This window comes from Sardina pilchardus, chromosome 6, assembly GCF_963854185.1.
Source record: "Sardina pilchardus chromosome 6, fSarPil1.1, whole genome shotgun sequence".
NCBI lineage: Eukaryota > Metazoa > Chordata > Actinopteri > Clupeiformes > Clupeidae > Sardina > Sardina pilchardus.
This window is the reverse complement of record NC_084999.1, coordinates 33,618,472-33,640,804: the sequence shown is the minus strand read 5'-3', so window position 1 is coordinate 33,640,804 and position 22,333 is coordinate 33,618,472. Positions and strand designations below refer to the sequence as shown.

The 22,333-nt window shown below is 45.7% G+C and overlaps 1 protein-coding gene across 1 annotated transcript; it reads right to left on the bottom strand.

Moving 5' to 3' along the window:
* Positions 1 to 2,620: 2,620 nt before the first annotated feature.
* LOC134083320 (carboxypeptidase Q-like) lies at positions 2,621 to 22,117 on the bottom strand. The gene is made up of 8 exons (XM_062539604.1): positions 22,028 to 22,117; positions 21,299 to 21,737; positions 19,732 to 19,939; positions 19,017 to 19,224; positions 6,167 to 6,278; positions 5,523 to 5,614; positions 4,388 to 4,589; positions 2,621 to 3,031 (listed from the first exon to the last, which is right to left on the bottom strand). Exons 2-8 carry the CDS (start codon positions 21,735 to 21,737, stop codon positions 2,871 to 2,873), a joined length of 1,422 nt encoding a protein of 473 aa, XP_062395588.1. The 5' UTR covers positions 22,028 to 22,117; the 3' UTR covers positions 2,621 to 2,870.
* Between the last annotated feature and the right edge of the window lie 216 nt (positions 22,118 to 22,333).

Below are 22,333 nucleotides of genomic sequence, written 5' to 3'. Positions count from 1 at the left end.
ACCAGTGAATAGCAACATACTGTACATGGTTATCAGACATGACTGACATTTCCTCAGTCATCTCGACTTTCAGTGAAATTACAGCACAAATGGATCCTAAAGGAAGGATTTTTCTGTCAAAACATTCCAAAGCTTTTCCTTCCGAGATCTAAATAACGGCTTTATGCAGAGTCTCCTGCAGCTGACAGGACATATTTTGAAATTAAGAAAATAAGAGAGTGCTGCTCAAACATTTTGTCTGAGTAAGTTCTGGTCAGTTTGACTGTATGAAAGCAATAAGGCTGTAGTAACTATTACTAATGATATAGTCATAAAATCTATATCAATTTCCAGTCAGCCAGTCATATCTACTATTCAAAGAACTGACAAATGACTAAACTACTGCTGTACATGCACAAGCACATTTTAACAGTTCACCGTGACAGTTTGCTCTGCGGCAATGAAATCCACTGCATATTATTTTGGAAGCCAATCAATAATGTTTTCAGACTAGTAAAGATTTAAACATTACTCCAGCTAATGAGAACGCAGTGGAGTGTTGCTGTGCAGAGGTGCAGCACAGTCCTGACAGACAACTAACGAGCCGATCACGGACAAAGGCAAAATGGAACATTCGGCCTCCTTCTCCGAGCACCTCCATCTGGAGGAAATCAGAAGTGTGCTTCCGTTGCTACGCTCGTGTGATTACACCCCATTAGGATCTCTCATGGCGACCACAATCCATTTGCCGTGAACCTCAGATGTTGTATCCCCAATGTTTATGAAAAGAATTAATCATGAGTGCGCTTTCACCACCAAATATGTTCTCCTCTAGCCCACAGGAAACATCCACCAAACTCCGCGCTTCAGAGACGCTACAAATGTCAACCGGATCTCACCCCAAGCATGGATGAGTCATAGCCTTCTAGAAAACTGATGGGTTTTTGAGCCCCCACCCCACCCCCAACCCCAATTATTATTTGGTGCATTCAGATGGTTTGACATCGTCTGTTGCCCATGGTCTCAACATACGCAAACAAGGGTAAAAGCTTCCAGCTGCAGAGGTTCAGCTCTGGTGCCAGGGCTGCCGTGAACCATCATCTCACCAGCCCATCAGCCCATCAGCCCACCAGCCCCAGCACTCCGCTCTGCTTCTGCCTGGAGACGGGTGAGGGGAGACACACCAGCTGGAGGAATGAACGAGCACTCTTACCTGACTCAAAATGATTGAGTCACTGTGTGTCTCTTCAAACCAAAAAACCCTAGAAATACACCCATGCTTGAGCCAAATCTGCATTTAAAAAGGGATGAGCTGGAGTGAAAGACAGAGGCCTCTGGCTCATTTTAGTGAGTGGTGCATTAATAAAGCAAAAGTGGCCCAATGATGCAATCTACTCTCCAGCGAGGCCACACTATCATTTTCCCAAATTAATCTGGGCTGTAGGGAGGGGGATCTTGTGCCAAACGTAGGGGAAAACACAGGGATTCATTAACTCCATGCAAATACTTGAATACAGGATTTTACACACACACTCAGTTTTAAGAAGCTAGCTTTGCAATATCTGAAAGACTGCTTGTAATTAAATGCCAAGTGTTTGGGTCTGTGGTTCAAGCACGGAGATATCCTTTGCAGAAACTGAGAAAATGGGCAGAGGTCCTTCCTTAACGGTCTTCCATTTTTACCTCAAATGGTTTGTCAGCAGGCTTATGGGAGAGAGGGGGCCACTAGCCCATTTTTTTCCTTATGAAATGTGGTAGAAGGGTGAAGCATAGGCCATGGAAAAATCCATTACATTTTGGAGTAGATTTGAATCCAAATTATTTTTCAATTTTGTTAACATTGCAAAATGTGGCATTGGGCCTGGGCAGAGGGCTGTGCTCTCAGAGAACCCTTCCTCTATTCCTCTAAACTATTAATGTGATCCATTCTTAATTTCAATTCTGGTAAACTTGTTCACTCATGATTCCAGGGAACTTCTCATTTCAATGGCACCCTCTTGCCCTCAACAAAATATCCGGTCAAAGGAAACACGCATGCAACAGCACCAATGCACAAATACCAGGAAATTGGTTTCTTCCTCTGGCTCAGAGATGCGAATGCCAAATTTGCCCTTTGATGACACAGTGCGGCAAAAAAACAGAATGTTTTGACGTGGACATGTGTGTTCAGTCAGGTTCCTCTTTTTGATCCTGCACAGGACCGCATCTTCAGTAAATCCACTCCGACTCCCCAACCAGTGACTATCTGAGATCCTTACGTCTAACATACTCATGGTGTATTCTTACTGTAGTAGTTTTAATATTGGATTTACGGATTTAATAGATGCCATCCATTTCTACAGCATGAACAAACTCTGAGGAGATGAATAGATAGAAGACCGACAGAAGGGCCCAGGCATGTGAAACTTGTGACCAGTGGCGTCATGTCCATCTGTTCTCAAGCTCGCTTGTGCCAGCTCAAATGTTTTGGATGGGTACGGGGTGTTCTTTGGCGAGTTACTGCAATATTTGCCTTCCGCTAGATTTTCACCAAATCAGTGTATGGGCATGGTCTATTTGGAAGGCCCCAGCAACAGATAGACGGTGTGGTGTTGTACAGACTTCACATCCTCACTTCCACAGAGATGGACAACTTACAATCTGCCTTTGACAACATTGATTTTATTTCATCTTTATAGTTCTCTAGTCAAAGCTCTGCAGGGTTCCTGCAGCTGTACAGTCCTATATTCCGATAGGTTACAAAAGGAAAAACATAGTGCTCGTGTCCAGTCAAATGACCTCTGGTCCCAGAATACAAATGGACCCAGAGGAAGGCATTATTAAATGTGGAGTGCTGATAAAAAGGTGAAGGAATGAGAAGATTGAGCGGTGAGTCCTCCCCTTGTCCAGCGCTACCGTGGGAGCATCTCGTCCAGGTCAGCCACCACGTAGGCCACTACAGCCCACAGGGCTGAGCACAGGTTCATCTCCAGCGGGCTCTGCACGGTCATGGTGTCCGCTTCAGTGTGGTGGAACCAGAAGTACTTGGAGTCGGCCGTGTGAAGGCTTGCCCCTGGGAAGCACACGCACACAGAGATGCAGTCAGTCAGAGAAGGGGTTCAATTTCACACAAAACGGTGATAACTGAATCATAGGAAGGGCATTGGAACCATGGAAGAGGTCTATTGAATTTCAGCACTGCATCCTGCCGCCATCCTGCCAGCTTATTGAAATGCTCAACACTGTTCAGCAGTTACTTGTAGATCCCAGCGTCCTTGCAGAGAATGCCATCAGAGATGCTGCGCTATCTTTACAACACTGGTTTTCCATTCTGTCTTTTCAGGGGGCAGACAAGTTGTCTACACAACAAAGTTGGTTTACAGTCTTAAGTGCTCTTTTTAGGGGCCAGTGAAAGTGTACAGGAAAGGATGTATTCAAACAAGAGCTAGCGCATGTGGTTGCACTTAAAACTTTCATTTGCCGAGATCTCTACTGTTTCCATATGGAAAGCGCTTAATCCAGAAGCATCAATAACCACCCCTTCATGTTTCTTCCCATTTCAGAAACAGAAAGAAATGCCTGTGTGACCCCCCCTCACCCCCCATGCCATAATAAGAGACAGCTTGTTGTGGCACTGCTCTTTTTCCAAGCTGATCAGCACCAAGCTGGGGATGGGAGCGGAGCGCCACAGGACTGAGGGATTCCCATGGAGCCGGAGCACTGTGGACCAGTACGCCTCCAGGCCCTCGGACTCAACTGCACACTAATTGACACGTATATGCCAAAGAAATCCTACGACTGGAGGGAAATTATTTAAAGTCAGACATTTTTGCACTGGGAGATGTTTATGCAGCTGGTCCTGTGATTCGTTTGTTTAACATGTCAGCTTTGAATAGTCTGAGCACATCGCCTACATTTCTACCACTTCCCAACAAAGGGCACTTTCCAAATGTGAGCTAAAGTGCCATTACGTATAGAACTAGGGGAGGCTGATATGAATGTGCAGGTAGCCTACGGAACACTCCAACGGTTTAATTAACAAGGTTCCTGTGAGGTGCCTACAGCCAGGTTAGCACATTAAAAGCTTACAGGCAGAGCATTTACAATAGGATCAGGCTATAATGTAAAATTAGAGACGGTAAAGAGTTCAGAGCACAGTTGGTTTCTGCCTCACAGCACTCCCATAACAGCTAGCTCCGCTAATAACGTCACCGCGGAGACACTGCGGGTTGTCCTTGCCCGTCCCTAAAAAAAGAGCTTATTGAAACAGCCGCGAGGCAGCCACGGGCAGAGGGCAAATACTCACCCAAAATGTTCCATTAGCACAAGCGGTCCACTCTTCCCTTTTATGATCTCGCCTCGAGAGTTCAAACAAACACACCTCAGCCATCGAGGGTTCAAACAAACACACCTCAGCGTTCAGACTCACCTGGCACGCCTGCCTCCATCCACATGTTTATATCCGTGCCCTCGCCGTGCTCCTCCAGGGCCGTGGTGTTAATGGGCGCCAGCAGCCCCACCACTTCCTGCATGATGGCCTGGGCCTGCTTGCTGCCGGTGAACTGAAGGCCCAGAGGGGCGAAGGTGCCCAAGTCCGACTCCATTACCAGGTCAAAGTTGGAGATGTTTCCCTTGAAAAAGGAAACGCAAGAGAGACGTCAAGGAATCATTATAGCAAAGCTTCAATGCTCAAATATGTTGCCTGTTCCTGAACAGAACCTTGGCTGTGAGAATAATGGCAGACATTCAGGCAGTCTTCATTAATATATAGTTCCTACCAATTCCAATCTGTTACACAAACATGGTGTGATGCATCAATGTTACGGTCCTAACTGACCATGCTTGTTCATAGCAACAGGGTGGATGACTGCCAAACAGAATCTTGACTTATGGCTTCTCCATTTAACAAAAAAAAAAAAAAAAAGGCTGAAATGAGGACTTGGGCAAATCACATATCGGTCACCTCATTCCAGAGAGCCTATGTAAAGTCTGCTCGCTTCAGACTCCAGGCTCCACGGCGAAGAAGGAGGGATCGGAGGAACTGTAATCCACCCCCTCATGGGAGAGAGCAGCAGAGCATGTGGGTCAGCCGCCAGCTCCAGAACCCAAGCCCTCTCTGGCCCCACACCACTGGCCTGGCTGATTAGCCCCCAGCATCCCAATGAAACGCACCCAAGCCACAAAGCTTCAGGAGGGGGGATACGGTTACAGTGTGGCTGGCTATGCAATGGCTTTGTTAATCATTTCATGCCACAGCGCATTTCAGTACGGTCCTCAGCCCTGACAAATGTACTTAACTGTTGAAATTCCCATTAAAGGAGCTACTGGTCCATAATGTCGTTTAGAAGTAGAGGATGCTACAGTTAAGAGCCAGGCCGAGGAAAATGGCATTTTGGAGCTCTTTAGTGGCGAGTGGAGCATTCCCATGACGCTACAGAATGATTGGAGTCATCCAAATAAAGTGAGTTTTCCTGGCACAGGGTTAAGTCACCATGTCAACAACCTGTAAGGATCAAGAAACAACAAAAACATATTTTTTCAATAGAGATCAATCATTGCTTTACCTTATGTCTCTCAAAGTACTGGCTGGCCCCAACACCACCCGGTTCTTCAGCAGTCCAGAGCACCATCCGGATTGTTCTCTTTGGACGCAAGCCTACAGACAGAGCAGATTGTTCAGCACAGCAACAGCACACTCTTCCATAACCACGCTCACAACACAGGAGCACACCGCTTTACAAAGGCTCTGCTCCAGTGGTCCTCTAGGGGAGATTGAAAATGAGGTGATTAGGGTTTGGATAGAGGTGAAGCCAGTCTTTTATTCCCTTCACAGTGCTGGTCCTCCCGCAGACACTTGGAAGTTAATCAGCATAATGTGGAGCTTTATGGAAGAGTGGTAAAATGAAGGTCTGTGGCCCTCTGGTCTTCCTCTCTCCGAGAATCATCTTGAGCCAGAACCCAATCTGTGCCCAGTTGGTCCCGTAGGGTCCAGACAGGACCCAGCGTCTGAAGCCCACGCGAGCGGAGCTCATAGCACACGTCAAAAAAGTTCTCCACTGGAACACATTTTTCAGTTCACCAAATGGGCCTCCAAACTTTGACACACTCCGACAACATGGTGGCAAAATGGCTACTTGCAAGGCCTACAGTAACGGACATCTGACAAAAGCTAAACAATTGTAACCAGCTTGAAAGTAAACAAGCTCACCAAGGTCTCGGAGCAGACTCAGGGCCTCCCAAGAGATGGCCACACCGCCGCCGTCGTCCATGGCGCCCTGACCCACGTCCCAGCTGTCCAGGTGTCCACTCAGCAGCACCACCTGAGCGGGAGAGAGAGAACTGAATCAAAACACACACACACCCCACAAACACACACACACACACACACACACACCCTGCCCCCCCCCCCCCACACACACAGTACACATAAAAATAGCACCTGTTCATCTCGGTGTGCAACATTCAAAGATCAAGGCTTTTGCCATAACATACTTCAATGGAACGGTGTGCAGTGCAAGAACCTATAGACTTGGCCCACACTACACACTTGCTGACCTAACTACTGTAGATGACTGGAACAGCACCAAAGGGGAGCTAGATCAGATTAGAGCTACTGTACTCTCTCCGGCTTAGAAACGTGATTAAAAGACATGCAGTAGGCAACAACCTGCCCAGAGCAGTCCGAAAGTGCATGTTCTCAATCTCTAATGATGCTGGCTGCCTGGGTGTCAGTGAGGAGATAAGAAGCGGAGTGTGTGAAGTGTGTGGGCCAGCAGGGGGGCTCCACAGAGCACACAGCGCAGCGCCACACAGCACAGCGCCGCGTCGTCTCCTGCCAGGGGTCACCAGCAGCACCCGCAGGAGCCACTCGAGCACGGCCTTCAGAGAGAGGCCCAGTTAGCTCCACTCGCACCACATCATCCACACAGCACAGCACAGCACAGTACAGCCATCTGACTAAAACACAACACAGAAGGCGACTCGGCACACAGATATTACGAAAAAGGACCGAGTGCACTCAACACACAAGAATGTTCCAGATGTTGGCTCATTCTGGACACACAGGGGTGAGGCTGTTGACAATGAATATATATGGGAAACGTCAACACGAAGTTGACAAACATGAACAAAAGGACAAAAACAAAATGTGATTGATTACAGTGCCTCCATGGAATAACTGGTTATGACTGTTTAAAAAAATCCATGGAGGGAAAAGGCCAAACAGATAATGAGCATAAAACGACTGGCTAATTGCCATGACCACAGAATATGTTCCAGTGCACAGGTCTAGCACTAAGGGGCCCCAAGAGACTGCAAGCTTCCAATTCATCAAGTCTTCATTAAGATGTAGAGATGGCAGAGGCGGAGATGCTCAATTCAAGATCAAATTAGTTCATCAATATTAAGTGTAACATTTTATGAACTACCATTCATTCATCATTGACAACTAAATCGCCATCAGTAACTTGTAGCAACTGCCTTTGATCGCAGATGAGCCATTGAGGAGTACGAGTAGTGAGCAGCAGGAGGAGAGTAGAAGTGTTCCTGTATTGCCTACTGCTGCTACAGACGCAGAGCCAGGATGCCAGGGTACATCTTTTTTGGTCTCTTGGGTTCTCTGGGGGTTGCCAGATACTTTGGGGGCTGCCAGATATTTCGTCATGCATACGCACAGAGGACAGTCTTGGCCGTCTCCACAGTGTGATTCTTGGAGCTCCAAATCCAACATCCTGCAAGATTCATTCATCACGAGGGAGCCACCAGTATGTTGGAGGGCAGAGCCAGCCAGCGCAGCACAGCACAGCACAACACAGGCAGCAGACTGCCCACCACTCCCACCCTCATGGCCAAGACTTTTTTTAACAGTCATTATTCAAAACAAAATATAATCTTTAGAAAAGACATACAAAAACAATGCTGCTAGAACTGTCAATTGAGCCTTAGGGCTCTCTTCCCCGAGGAAAACTTTAGTGGTTAGAAGTGGAGAATGAAGAAAAAAAAATCCCTGTGTGGCGCTTGACTTGAATTGTTCAAAGAGAATTGCAAATAGGCCTCCTAAAATGACAGAACTTCAAGAGTTAGTGTAACAGCAGAGCCTTGGCTGTGTCCAACCCAGATATGGCATTAAACAAGGCCTGGCTTAATTCTCCACATCTTATCTTTCAAATTCTTCCTCAGTGACAGAATCTGAGGCAGTTCCAGATAAACTTGTGTCAGGTCAGCCTGCACTAGCGGCCATTAGCCCTCCCCACTGGCGCTGCTCTCCGCGCTACAGTATTTCTTACACAAACTTTGGCTGTATGAACTAGTCAGGGGGGAATCAGAGTATGTAATGACAAACAAGTTTCTTTGTACGTGGTCATCTTCCTGTAAAGATCAGAGTCCAGTGTGCCTCTCGCCTTGCATACAACTTCCTGTATCCCCCCCTCACTCACTACATTATTCATATGTAAAGTCCAAGGTGTAGTTGCTGGGGCAACGGAGAACAAAGGGTTGTTGATCAGCAGTCCTGTGGGTATTGGGGGTCTGTGTGGGGCTCCTGTAGCCAGACATCGCAGCAAAATAAGTGGGATGCGCAGAGCTCTGCAACTCAGGAAAAGTGCTGCACTGCAGACATTTTACCGTCTCATGTGTAAAATTAAAGCCATTCATGTTTTAATGGAACCTGTATGCTGAATTGCTGCGTGATTACAATTTGGAACAACGACTTGAGACCATAAACACTTCATCTGTTCTTAAAATATATTCCCAGTACATGAGATTCTCTGCTTACCATTATAAGCAGAGACTTGCCTTTAACACATGTATATTTAAATTATTGAACAGAATAGAAAGTGTATATTCAAGTCATAAATATGTACCAACTGACCCAATAGGACAGCCACAACACAACACTCACACACAGCACAGTGAGCTACTGGTAGTGGTGTGTATAAGATTACCGTAAAGTACATTACTCCCATTGTGAAATATTTGCATAAAGGAGGACACACGGTCTCACACACACACCTTACAAATCTACTGAGAATTCTACAAGGCTCCATTAGAGCCTCTTTACAAGGCATGTGTGAAGGCACATAAATTTGGATGTACTCTTTGGCCAGGACACACACTGGACACTTGTCTAAAAAGTGTCTCAGGAGCCACAAAACGTCCACTGGCTTGGCAAAGCCTGATGAGTCACTTTCATGTGGAACGAGCCCTTGAAGGTAAACATCCTTTAGTGTACAAAAGCAGACGGGAACCAAACTTTAATTGCTGCTGCGGTCATGGCCAAACTTCAGCAAGGGCCTCTAAGCAGCTGATGTTGAACTTGGGGATAAAGAGGACACAGTAATACCTTGTAATGATCGGCGTTTCTCTCCCGCAATCAAAACTTGACACCCTGTCTGACACACAGTTCAGGGTGGACGTTGAGCTTAAGCTGATTCTAGCAGCTCCTTGTCCTTATTAAGCCTACGAATGTCAAAGATAAGTGTCTGCGCGGATTGGGTGGTTAATTAAAAGGCTTTAGAATGTAATTGGGAAAGTGGTGTTCCGGGTGGCCAGCCGAGCACAAGGGCAGAGATGCGGAGAAAGGTCTCGAGAGGAGAACAGAGGCACATGGCGCACCGCTTTGTACAGTACATCCTCTGACACTCGTCAGAGTCTCACACACCACCCAGTGAATTCAAATAGGCAATAGAAATGAATAGGACAAGAACTGAATGGGAACAGGAGGGCTTCAGTGGCAGGAGCCGTTTTCAAAGGTACTGTATGCTTTGCATTAAAATACCATTCTGTGTTCACGGTCAAAGTGAGAGGTCACGATTCTACCCAAAGACCCTGTAGAAGGCTGCTCTCCATGACATTGGCCCTTTGATAAATGTTCCATTTTTGAGTCATCCACTGTATCGGTAACACACTATACAGTTGTCCATTGGCATTGGGGAAGGAAAAGGTGTAGTGAAATACTTGAGTTTGAACTGTACTGAACTGTAAAAGTAACTATCTAAGATTTTGCATCTCATCTTCAAGTAAGAGAAAACAATTTGAATGGAATGGAAATGTGACAATTTTTTTAGATTAAAGTGCAATTGCCTGCGGAATATTCACAGTAGAACTTTATGAAACTGGGGCTGGTTGAAAGTGAACGTGATCCTGCATGGGCAAGGCCTTTGGTATGCCTTAAGACAATACCGTCCGCATGCCCCTTATGGGAACAATTATGATAGGAGCACCTCATAAGTCAGCTGGAACACATCGTACTGAACACGCTTTCCTTCACAAAAACATTATGGGCAGGTAGTCTTTCCAGGAGTTGAAAGAATGAACACAATGTGCCTTTTAGAGAGGACAAAATACACCTACACCATAGATGACCTGACCGACACATACGCACACTCAGCTGGAATACAAAACACACACCAAAGTCCAAAAAAACATTTGGGTGACCGTGAATAAACACACCATAGACTGGCCATTTCCTAATATGCAGCCCCCACATTTTTGAGGGAATAGTAATTATGGAGCTAGCGATCATAAATAAGCCTGTAGACAGAGTGCCTGTCTCTCCCCCCCCTCTCTCCCACAGAAAAGCCACAGAGGTTCCAGGAACAGCAACCCCCACACTTCCCTTAAGCAACACTGCATCACACCAACACACACCAGTCAACAGGTCACCTCAAATCAGTGGATCTTACAACCATCTAAAAAAGCTCACACGAGCAAGCCGATGCATTGGACAAGCCATCTCTACACATCCTTGGTTTGAGCACTTGGTTAAGACAGACACATTGGTAGGCCAAAGTCCACCTATGAATAGACTTCTTTTTCTGCACTGCACACATCATACTGGATTACGTAAGTACACAGTTTGGGGATTGTATTGATCAGCGTGTAGGCACTGGACATTTTGGGATAGCAGTTGGTGTGGTTTTGAATGAGTGACATCTGGTCATTAGCCTTTCTTCAATCATGACACACACACAGTCCTCTGGCGCTGCTGTGCCACCTGAGTCCCATCTAGCCATTAGTGTGTCCAGGCCCAGGTGTGCCAGGGCACTTGAAGACTTCCACAACCAGACCGGGCAGTAGCTCAGCGAGGTGGGTCATGGTGTCCCACCATCCCTCAGGAGTGTTCAAATTCAACATATTCTCTTGGGAGTACAGCATCTGCCGACTGCACAGTGGAGGCGCTCGGTGTACAGCTAAGAGCCATTTCTTCAGTCACTTTTCTTATCAGGCAGTGGCCATACTGCTGCTGCTGCTAACCAAATGTGCTCTACAGTTATTTACACAGTCCTGGGTTAAAAAGAGAAAGCGAGTAGGTGAAGAGGTTCATACATGTAGTCCTTCAGGATGTACGCATGCACATCTGATGAGGGGAACCACATGCAGACGAACATACGGAGGACCCACACCACTTCCCCTAGCTACACCATACTGACTCACACAACAAACACAAGTTGCTACAGTAAGTGCTTTTCGGCATTCATGTCCTGTGTTGAACCTAACCTTTTACAGAGTGGCCTTGCGAACATGCACTAAAGGCTTGGTTTTAAACCAGGCATTAGCGTTCACATTCTTTTGTCGGAGCCAAGATCTCTGCCAAGTCATCTGATAGAGTTCTACAGGCCAAACCCAGCCCCGCTCCCCACCACCTTACTCACAGCACAGGTTTGCCCTGAGGCACACAGCAAAGGACATTTGTAGTGAAACTAGGCAGTGAAGTCGATGTACTGTACTATAATACTGCTGCAACCAAAGGCTCTTCAGCCAGGCGACGGAGCTGTGAATCATGGGCAATCACAGTGATGTCAAAAACACCCACCAGCGCACATGACGAGTGGGCCTGAAACGGCTGTGCTAAGGGTTTCCACCAGCATTCATCACAGCTGCTTATAGAGGCAGGACTTTCAGGGGCTGTGGTGCCACCACCCAGTGATACAGGATGGTGAAACACAGGAGCTCAAGGCTTGGGATGGTCACAATGTAAATGTCCTCCCATTGCACAAGAACCAGAACAACTAGGGAAAAAAAAAAAAAAGTGACTACGTTTCTCAATATTTGCGCCGAGTTCTACGTAAACTCTCTCGGTCATAGGCCTGCTAGTTCCGCAAGAGACTACAGCTGAACTGATGATCAAACACATGTATGCTCACTCGTCTGTATGACTCAAGGCAGTGACACAACTTCCATTCCCACACTAACTCCCTCTACGCATTCTAAACAAATCGCTGAGCACATGTTGGGCATTAGGACGCGTCCGTCCTCGTCCACCACTCAGCGGGAGAGCGAGCGGTCGCGGCCGGAGCTCCGCCGGCTGCCACGTTGTGACTGATGAGTGTGTGGGGGGGGGGAGGCCGTATAAACGCAGACTCTTCCGCTGCAGCTCATGTATACATCATTGGCCAGGAGCAACAAACAGGCACCCCCGTCCACCGCACACTGACCAACCACTTGTGTCATCTGGGCATATAAACAAGCAGAAAAGCCCCATGCTGGAGCCCACACAGGCACTGCAAATGGAGAAGAGGCACAGGGGAAAAGATGGGGGGGGGGGGGGGGGGGGTGCTGAACGACCATCGCAGCTGGAGAAGATGATCGAAAAATAAGCATGTAGACAAATAAACTGCAGCGCAACCAGGAGCCTTCAGTCTACGGATCCAAGAGATACAATAGTCACACAACATAAACGCTGAATTGAGGTTGTGTATACTAAAAACACAATGCTGAAGAGAAACGGACAGATCAGTGCATCACACTCAGTCACAACACCGTGAAAAGGAGTCATGATTATGATGAAGACATGTCCAAGCACCAGGCCGCTCAATGCAGTTTTGAAGAATTTCTAAGAATGTATTCCAATAGTGGTCAATTGTTTTTATGGATAAACTGGGGGGGGGGTATTCTCTACACAGTAGCCTAGATAATGATATTACTCCTGAGGACCACAGTGAACACTGAGATTCCTTTGTGCTTCTTCACATTCAGGAATAATATGATGTAGCGTTAATTTGACTTTGATGAATTCATATGAGCTTTTTTAGAACTCCGGTATAGCTAGTGCTTTGTGAAGTGATTAAAGCTCTTGAGAGAAGATCACATTAAAAACAAAGCAGAATATGCATGTTATGACAAATCTGTGACATTTATAACTTCATCAATATGCAAAGGACTCCTCACAAGGCAAAAGTAGGGAGCATGATTGCGATGAAATTTCATTTAAAATCACAACACATCTGAAGCAAGTCACCAGACCCAGCCATAAAAGCTTTTCAAGGATACAACACTTCAGTATTCTTCTAGAAACTACCTGCTTTGTCCCTGGTGGCTCTTCTATTCTCAGCCTTTATCAGTGTGCCATGCATTATTTATGAAGCCAAGACCATCCCCACTCTCCACAGAAATTAATGGTTATGACAGGGCAGATCCCCACAAGACCACAGCACTGAAGGAGAGCCACAACGCTTAAACAAGCAAACAGCAGCTGAACTGTTTAAGGACTGTTTTCAAGCAATAGCCCGTGGACATGGTGCCAAAATTAGGATTAGGGTGCAGAATGAAATGTTCCTTTCTGCTGTTGGTTTCAACGCTGCTTAAGAATAAATAATAAAAAAAAACACACACAACAAACAAAGCTTTAGGGTGTTTACATTATTAACCACCAGAGAAAGAAATCAATGCAGGTTTCACCTCAAGGCTTGGACAGACAGCAGAAAAACCTTATCTTATCAAACATGCACCACTATAGAGACCCAGCTGGAAACGCATGGCAAATTCATTTTCATAATTAAACGACTAGAGATACACGGTGCCTTTTCCTCCTACTCTGTACAGCATCTCCGTTTCAGCATGCCTCACACCACTGACTGGGACCAAGAGCTTTAATGCAATCACCTGTGAATGTACAGGGACTGCTGTTTATATTACATTTCCATTTAGTTATTTAGCGGACTCTTTCATCCCAAGTGATTTATGAAAAAGGGGACAATGGAGATGTAGTGGCAAAAGGACATGTTAGTGCAGCAATAACTACTACTCCCACAGAGCTCTGAAGCCCACCACTCCTCTCACTTTTTAAGAAGCCCTGTCTGAAGCCGTGGCTCAGTTAAATGTACAAACCCTAGTGTCCACGATGAAAAAAACACATTGGTAAATCTTTTAAGCCACACTCCTCTCTGAAACCTGTGGTTTTGTCTGTTAGCCAGGTTTCACTTCCAAGTTGTTGCAGACCACATGTCAAGGAGTCAAGAATTGAGCATCTGAAACTAAGACAGCCAAGACCATGGAGCTGTCTCTGGATCGGTTCTGGTGAAGATCTGTCGGATCAAAGCCAGCTGCAATGGGAGGATTGTGGCGTAGGTAGTGAAGATGACAGTGCAGTCGCTCTGTAATTAGACCGACGGGGAATCAGGTTTGCAGAAAGCACAGTGTGTGCAGGGGGAGGCAACGAGAGATGCTCGGAGATCGAGAACAGTCATTTAACTCTGACTCACTCTACAGACCAAGTCTGCTAGCAGGACACGCAATCTGAACGCACCAGAGCATATTCAACTCCAGCGTCTGTCCCAGCTGATACAGCAGTGATGCATTCGCTCTTGGACAGACAGTGACGGCCATGTTCAATAATACATGAGGGCACGGAAACACTAGCAGGGCTGGTGGTATGTAATAATCTGAAGCCAGGTGTGTTTGTCCAGCACCTTCTACATGTACAGAGTAGAATGATGAGGTCCCAAGTGTCACAACCAGAAGTCCAGCAGCAAATGGAAGCAGAATGTTCTCATTTAGACTCAAACAGTTTCACAAGAGCAGGATGATTCACACTCCATTCCATAACTGGCAGCAGTAATTCCAAATGACTGCCTTCCAATTGTGTAACGGGTAGACTGCCGACTTTTCATCAGAATTGAATCATTCTGAATGAGACCATAGGGAAGATTTGCAGAGCAGAGTGGATATGTCAGTCTACCAACAATGGACTCTGATGGGGATGGAAATTCCAGGGTTGCCCATCAAGAGCTTGTATGCAAATGTATCCTTTGCAATGCAAAGAGCTTACATACATATGTATCCAGAATAACTGGTGTGATATTACCACCTGATTTGTGCATTTATGCTTCCTTGAGGAAAACAAAGACCGCATAGCCAAAAGTGCAGCAAGTTGGCATGGTAGCTAGCCAACTCTTGGAGGAGAGAGAGACACTAACTCCCAACAGTCGCCAGTCACACGTAATATTGATAATGGGGATTTACTTATACCCTTTTGAGAAAAGGGAGAAGGGTTTCAAAAAGTGTGTTTTAGCAATTGTGAAAAATGTAAGTTTAAGTACTGTGTGAATGAGAAGTACATTACATTGCAGTCTATGGCCTCCAATGTACTCTGAATGCCTCACTGATATCGGTGCCTGTCCATTGTTGATATGAACCTGCACTGTTCAGCAGAATTAACATTTTAGATCACAGCTGACATGCCATGTTTTAACTAAAGAGGTCAGTAATAACAGTGTAAACCTAATGATGTAAAGCATTTCTAAACTGGATTTAAGCAGGATTAACACCAGCTTCCAAAATCAAGACCTACACAGACAGCCCCGGCAGTGTAGTAAAGGTACACAACGTAGTTCTTTTACCTTCTTTTGAAAACCGTGCCAAACTCGTCTTGACTTTTAATAGAGAATGGAGTTGGACATTGGCTATGAGCCTGGTGAGCCTGGCTGCCATTGCACTATGCAGCACTGCATGACCTTTTTCATCGGATGAAGACGAATTGCACATGTGCATGCACGCACACCCTGTTAATATCATCTAAGGGGGGTCTTGTCAAGCCCAGATGGGTGAGTATGGTACAGACTGTACTGTGGAGACAGATAGCAGTGGACAGGCTGGGCGCCTCCGTGACCAGTGACGTCGTGACTGAAAACAGATTTGGAGAAGGGAAATATAATCTGAAGCAGCTGAGTACAATGTTGTGCTGTGGCATTACGCCATTAAGGAGACTATAAACAGCACACACACAAACACATCAGTTCAGTATTTTATAAAGATATCACATGTCTCCAATGCCAAAATACAAATTGTCAGGCCATTTGCAGTCATGCTATCTGTCAAAGGACAAAGAAGCCTTACTAACAGTAGTCCCTCACTAAAGAGGAACCAACTCTAAGGACATGACAGCATGGCCCTGTCCTTTTACGTCTCATGACCAGGTGATGCCTCTAAATCTCATGACCTCATGAGATGATTCAAGTCAGAGTCAGGGCACACAGTTTCACTTCGGTGAAACTTCGGTGACTGCATGTTTCGGCTTCGGTGACTGCATGTTTCTCAGTATTACCAAATTCAAGTAGATTTTTCTGGGTGACATATGGGGAAGACACATTTTAAAATAATTCAATCGTAGACCAACCCATTCCAACAAATTCAGATATTTCCAAACTCAGCAGAGCTGGAAATCCCTAAAAGTATACTTGATGAACAAGAAAATGATTCACAAACACACCTTGAAGGTACTGTTACTCAGTCTGCTGTTACAAACATCTTGCTGATTCCCATGGTCCGTAGGCCCACTACAAAATCTGAGGCAATGTTGTGTTGGAGATAAGGAATCTAACCTGTCAGTAGGAGTGTGGGCCAGTTCTCAGGTCAGTCTTTGGGAATGCACATAATGTACCGCGATCAGGATCAACGATAACGGTGACATTAACGATATACTCAGAGCTAAAACAAATCAATCTTTCACACATTTGATTAATGGCTTGAAGTGACTCAACATGTCCTGTTGATACAGAGATTAGCCCGCCTCTGACGTCACCTTGTTCTGAACCGCCATCTCCTCACCACACCTCCTGTCTGCACCTCCTCTGTATCAGCACTCCCCTCTGCACCTCCTCTGTATCAGCAGACCACCCTCTGCACCTCCTCTGTATCAGCAGACTCCCCTCTGCACCTCCTCTGTATCAGCACTCCCCTCTGCACCTCCTCTGTATCAGCAGACTCCCCTCTGCACCTCCTCTGTATCAGCAGACCACCCTCTGCACCTCCTCTGTATCAGCAGACCACCCTCTGCACCTCCTCTGTATCAGCAGACCACCCTCTTCAACTCCTCTGTATCAGCAGACTCTCCTCTGCACCTCCTCTGTATCAGCACTCCCCTCTGCACCTCCTCTGTATCAGCAGACTCCCCTCTGCACCTCTGTATCAGCAGACTCCCCTCTTCACCTCACCTGACTCCCTGTGTCCTCCCCATGACGCTCCTTCTGACTCCCCATCAGCAGGTTTCCCACACATGCTGCCCCAGGGCCTTTTCCCTTCATTAGACTCCCCTTAACCCACCTCCCCCCATGATGTGTCTGCTTGGAACCAAAGAGGACCAACACATCAGGGACCCCACAGATATGAACTGTGAAATCAGCCACAGTGTGTTTAATGCCTTGAAAGAATTCTTAATACCAGCAACCAGAGTGCTAGAGCACATTTGAGAGGAAGGGCTAAATGTAGTGGAAGATGCATCGGCAGAAATCAAAGTTCTTAAGGAGGTTGTAAATCACAGTAACTTTAGAATACCTACAGTAAGGGAAGTTGTTGAGACTGATGCAAAGCAAAGTTCCTAAAATCTCTCTACTATTCAAGGGAATCTGATTTTGAGGGATACTGCAATTTGATTGGTGATCTAATAAAATCAAGCTTCAGTTCAATATTCCAAATGCTGCATTAAATTGGGCTGATTATGTGCTCAAGATGCACAGCACTGCTCTTAGGGGACTTCAGCTGTCTGTCACAAGGAGGGTTATGATAATCATAGATGTGACCAGATTAACTACTGGGACAGATTTAGGAGCCACATGATTAGTTGCAGCCTTTGCAATGAGCTAATCTACTTAAAGTTCTGATTTTCATTCAAAAATTGATTATTTGTGCAGCCCTATTCCAGACTATGGATAATCCCTTCCTATGGGGGTATACTGTACCTATATGAAAATGTTCATTACATTGTACGCCTAAGAGAGGCATCAGAGAGTCTCACTTAAAAAATAAAAGCCACACAATAATAACTCACAAAGGGTTACACATGAAATTCAAATTTTCCGTCTTTCCACTGAACCCATGTGGTTCTGACTCATCAAATAGAGGACAAATGAAGTGAAAACAGACTGCGGGCTCTTTTATGCATTACATGCCTGCAACTTCTCCAATTATTTAACACAATCAGCGCTTTTGACAAATATAGGGAAAACACTTCACTTGAAATGTCAAACACTTCCTTTTTTTCCCTAAAGGCACCAAGAGCCCTCTGACATCTCCAGTTGGGGAGAACAAGTGAGCAGGGACACACACACACAGCCCAATGAACACTTCAACTGATTGATTAGCTGTGTTAAAAAGATAAACCTACCGATCCATATCCAAGCTCTCAAACCTAGTGCCAATCAATGCCACCCCCCCTCAAACAGACTTATCATATGAAAAGCAAAATAGTTTCTCAGAGCCTTTGAAAAGAGCTCACTATCCAATCACTCCATGGTTACAGCTCATATACTGTATGCCTATGGATACATCTGACAGCCAGACCCCAGAAACCTTCCGCTGATTGACAGGCAACTAGCATACGCTCCTCATAATTGGTTCCCTGGGGTGGCAGCAGCGACGTCATGAGAGGAGAGAAGGAGCACACATGCCAACTGCATGTGACACCGGTCACTGGCGGATGCTGCCGCCGAGAGTCTGGCATGGCCTGTCTGCAGCCACAAGCCGCATTAGTCTTGGCCAGGCATGTGTCAGATTCAACAACCCATCATGCTACACCGGCACTCACACACACACACACACACACACACACACACACACACACACACACACACACACGTTTGTCGAGAAAGCAAACACTTAAATATCAAAAAGCAGCAAATAATCAAATAAGCCAGATTTTGATTACCTTACTGGACTACAGTTAAAAAAAAAGAAAAAAAAAAGAAACCTTAAAAAATATAAATAACTACCGCACAGATGACGTTGCATTGTATTACCACCAGCTGTCATGAGAGAGAGTGGCCTAATCAGTGGTGTAGTCCTACCTGCTCTGGATGCTCACTGCCCACCAGCTCTGCCACCGTATTGAAGGAGTCGGCATCAGGGAGCGTCTGGGCGCCCATGTGGAGGCGCACCACGATCTTCTGCCCCCGCCCGGCCATCCTGGCCATCATCTCGGCGTCCTCAATAGTGATGCAGGCTGTGGGGATCTGTGCCACTCCAGGCTGGTACCACTGCCAACCAGTGTGTGGGCTAAGGAGGAATACCATACTTCAATCCTCTACAAACTCAAAACAATACCCAACAATACATTTCGCTTCACTGCATTTACTCCATAAAGTCAGGAATTTTTACAACTCCTAAGCACCTCAACACATTGAATTTTGCCCTGTGACCATACTTACTTAAATACCCAGTGGCAGGGATGACATTTGAAGCTTATTGCTTTAACCAATAAGCACAGATAGCCCTTTAGCCATGGGCAAGTAAAAGGGCAGAGAATCAGTCCTCAAACCTCAGGAGTATAGATAATGTTTAAGCACAACTTTAGATTTACGTCAACACTTTAGGCATATTGTGTATTGTTACCACACTATCCTTTTTCTTAGCCAACTACAAAACCCTACCTCGCACACATGCAGACATTTCTTAATTGTATTAGTAGGTAAACATGTTTTTATTAAGCCACATGTTAAGAGTTCTGCATTTGGCGGATGAACAGAATCAGCAGTGAGGGAACCTGTAGGTGTAGCTGCACACCTGTTGATGGAGAACGGGGTGATGGAGCGGATAAGGGAGGCCACAGCTCCAACCTTAGCCGCCTCTGAAGCACCATTAGCACGATAGGCCACAGTCTCCCCGTAGTTGACGAACGGCTGATTGTACACCACGATCTTGCCCTTGGCATCGCCCGCACGCCTCCTCAGCTCTTCAAAAGATCCGACCACCAGAACCTCGGCCTCGATTCCTGTGGTACAAGCACAGAGTGGCATTAACAGCACTGATGTTGATGTTCATGCAGTCAGGCATTTATGGCTGCTATTAAATATGTTTAATATGCAGAGATGAAAGCAGGACCTCTAGAGTCATACAGAAGTCCCATAAATCCCTAGTGCACTTTTCTGTTTGAATTAAACATTTTCACAGTCGTATTCACCAATAGCCTACATGTCTTGCCCAACAATACTCGGACCTCAAAAACTGCTCTTCCTCTGTTCAAGTCACTCTGTGTTGATTTGCTCCTGCGGCTTCCCTGTGCATCTCTATTAACCTTAACAAAGTTGCATGATAGAATTTTAAGCACATTGTTCCAACAGAGCATCCACTCAGCCAAGCAGCCCCAAACTGGAGAGACTTTATCTTCAGCTAGTGCCTTCTCCTCCACTCAAATCATTTTTTGACAAAAAGCTCAATATGACTTGTGTGTCTCCACAGAACAACGTTCTAGAAATGTGGTGGTTCAAAACCTTGCTTCCCCGAGGCAGACTCAATTGAACTAATCTGAAACATGTTCAATTACAGGTCTCGGTCATGCGATTCAGTTAGGCCTGTTGGGGATTATAAAACACGCAATGCCATGTAAGGGCAACAGGGCAAGCATTGAACCCCCATATTGAAGAATGCCTATTGGAGGGAAACATGCAACAACGAAAACAACTTTACATGCATCAACATAAGAGGTGACATCAATGAGTCAATGTCCCTCCCTCAATAAACCTGTTTGGGCCATAGACCTCTGAAGTTCGCCTACAAAAAAGCCACCATCTCTGCCCAAATAAGGAGATCCGGTATCTTGATATTTTTTCTATGGGAAAATAACATGGGATTTTAAATTCTTGCACCTGTTTAACTCTCACAGGGACGAAGAAATTGGAAAGGCAGACGTTTTGCACTACCAAGTTTTGTCCTCTGCCTTCAAGTGTATACTGATCTTCGATAGGTGAAGATGGCACATTTTGATCTTTATCATCCCAGAGCTAACTTACAATGCAACTTGCCATAGGTAGTTGGCGTCAATCAACACCCAGAACTCCTTATATGGGCAAAGATGGCAGCTTTGGATTCTATTTGTAGGCGCACTTCAGCGACAGAAAAGACATTTCTCTGGCAACATCACTACTACATTAATGAATGAGAAATCTTGTTCTCCACTCAGGTAATCAAAGAAATGTTGCCTTCACAGCCTAGCACTATAGTTCAAGATCAGTTACAGAAAGAGGCCATAGCTAATTTGCATGACCTCTGCAGACAGAGCCAAAATGTTTTTGCATGTCCTAAAAATAGCTTTTGGTGATAACCTGCTAATATGATCCAGGTTCCCGCTTACCTTGGCTGGGTGTCCCAACACTACTGCCCAGGCCCAGAATAGCCATTGTGTGATTTCGTGGGAGGACCATCACTGCGCTCTCCTTGCCCCTAACCCAGTGCGGAATCTTCACCTGTTCCAAATGCACATTCTCCAACCCATCCTGAACTAGAGCGTTGTACATATACTTAATGGCGAGTTCCAAGTTTTGAGATCCACTTATCCTGTTCCCCACAGTGTCCGTGAAGGCTGACAGTCGGTCATAAGAGCGGTTCTGAGCCTTTCCATAGATGGCCAAATCAATGATTTTCTGGGCTACATCTCTGTATCCATATATTTCTCTTGCGACTCCGGCAAGTGAACGAACATCGCTGCTGGGTTTGCATTCACACAGGACGGTGAACAGTATCAAAGGGAGCAGCGCGCTTTTGATTTTTAGGCTGACGTCTGTGCCCATCATCTAAGGAGGCATAAAACACACATCGTTAGGTGCAGTTAAGGGGATTTTAAAAAAAAGTTTCTGACGTGTGTCAACAAGAGGCCTGGGCATCAATGCAAGTTTCATCAAGCAACGCTGCAACCAGGATATCACATAGGGAAATCGTGAGCGGCTTCTCTCAAAATTGGCGTAAACAACATCAAGCTCAGTAAAATCTATCAATGTCTATGTCGTAGGCTAAATGAACCACATTATTAACTAAATGAACACGTTTAAGTGTATATTTTAAAACAGTATGTAATGTTTCAGACCTGGCTGCAATGTTTTGACGACGTCCACAAAGATACGGCAACTCACTTAGTACAAGTTTCTTTAGCAAAACGCGAATTTATAGGTTTCCCTCCTTTAATTGCCACCCGCTTCGGATTGCACGGTTGACACAGGTGATGGGCCTGAATTGCGGACTGTCGATAATTAGAGTTGAGTCATATGAGTTATGTCGTAGGCTACAGTCACCTTCGTATATTTATGTTATGGATTAGATTATGTAGCCTAGCAAACACAATTGTGTTAAGTAAACACGCAAGAGTTGGTTCTGCATATGGGTTGAATCTGCA

Excerpts from the sequence above, each read along its gene's own strand:
- LOC134083320 (XM_062539604.1), bottom strand. The coding sequence starts at position 21,737 with ATGATGGGCACAGACGTCAGCCTAAAAATCAAAAGCGCGCTGCTCCCT. Across the intron at positions 19,225-19,731 it reads ACCCCGTTCTCCATCAACAG|CCCACACACTGGTTGGCAGT; the intron begins GTGTGCAGCTAC and ends ATTCCTCCTTAG. Across the intron at positions 5,615-6,166 it reads GAGTCTGCTCCGAGACCTTG|GCTTGCGTCCAAAGAGAACA; the intron begins GTGAGCTTGTTT and ends CTCTGTCTGTAG.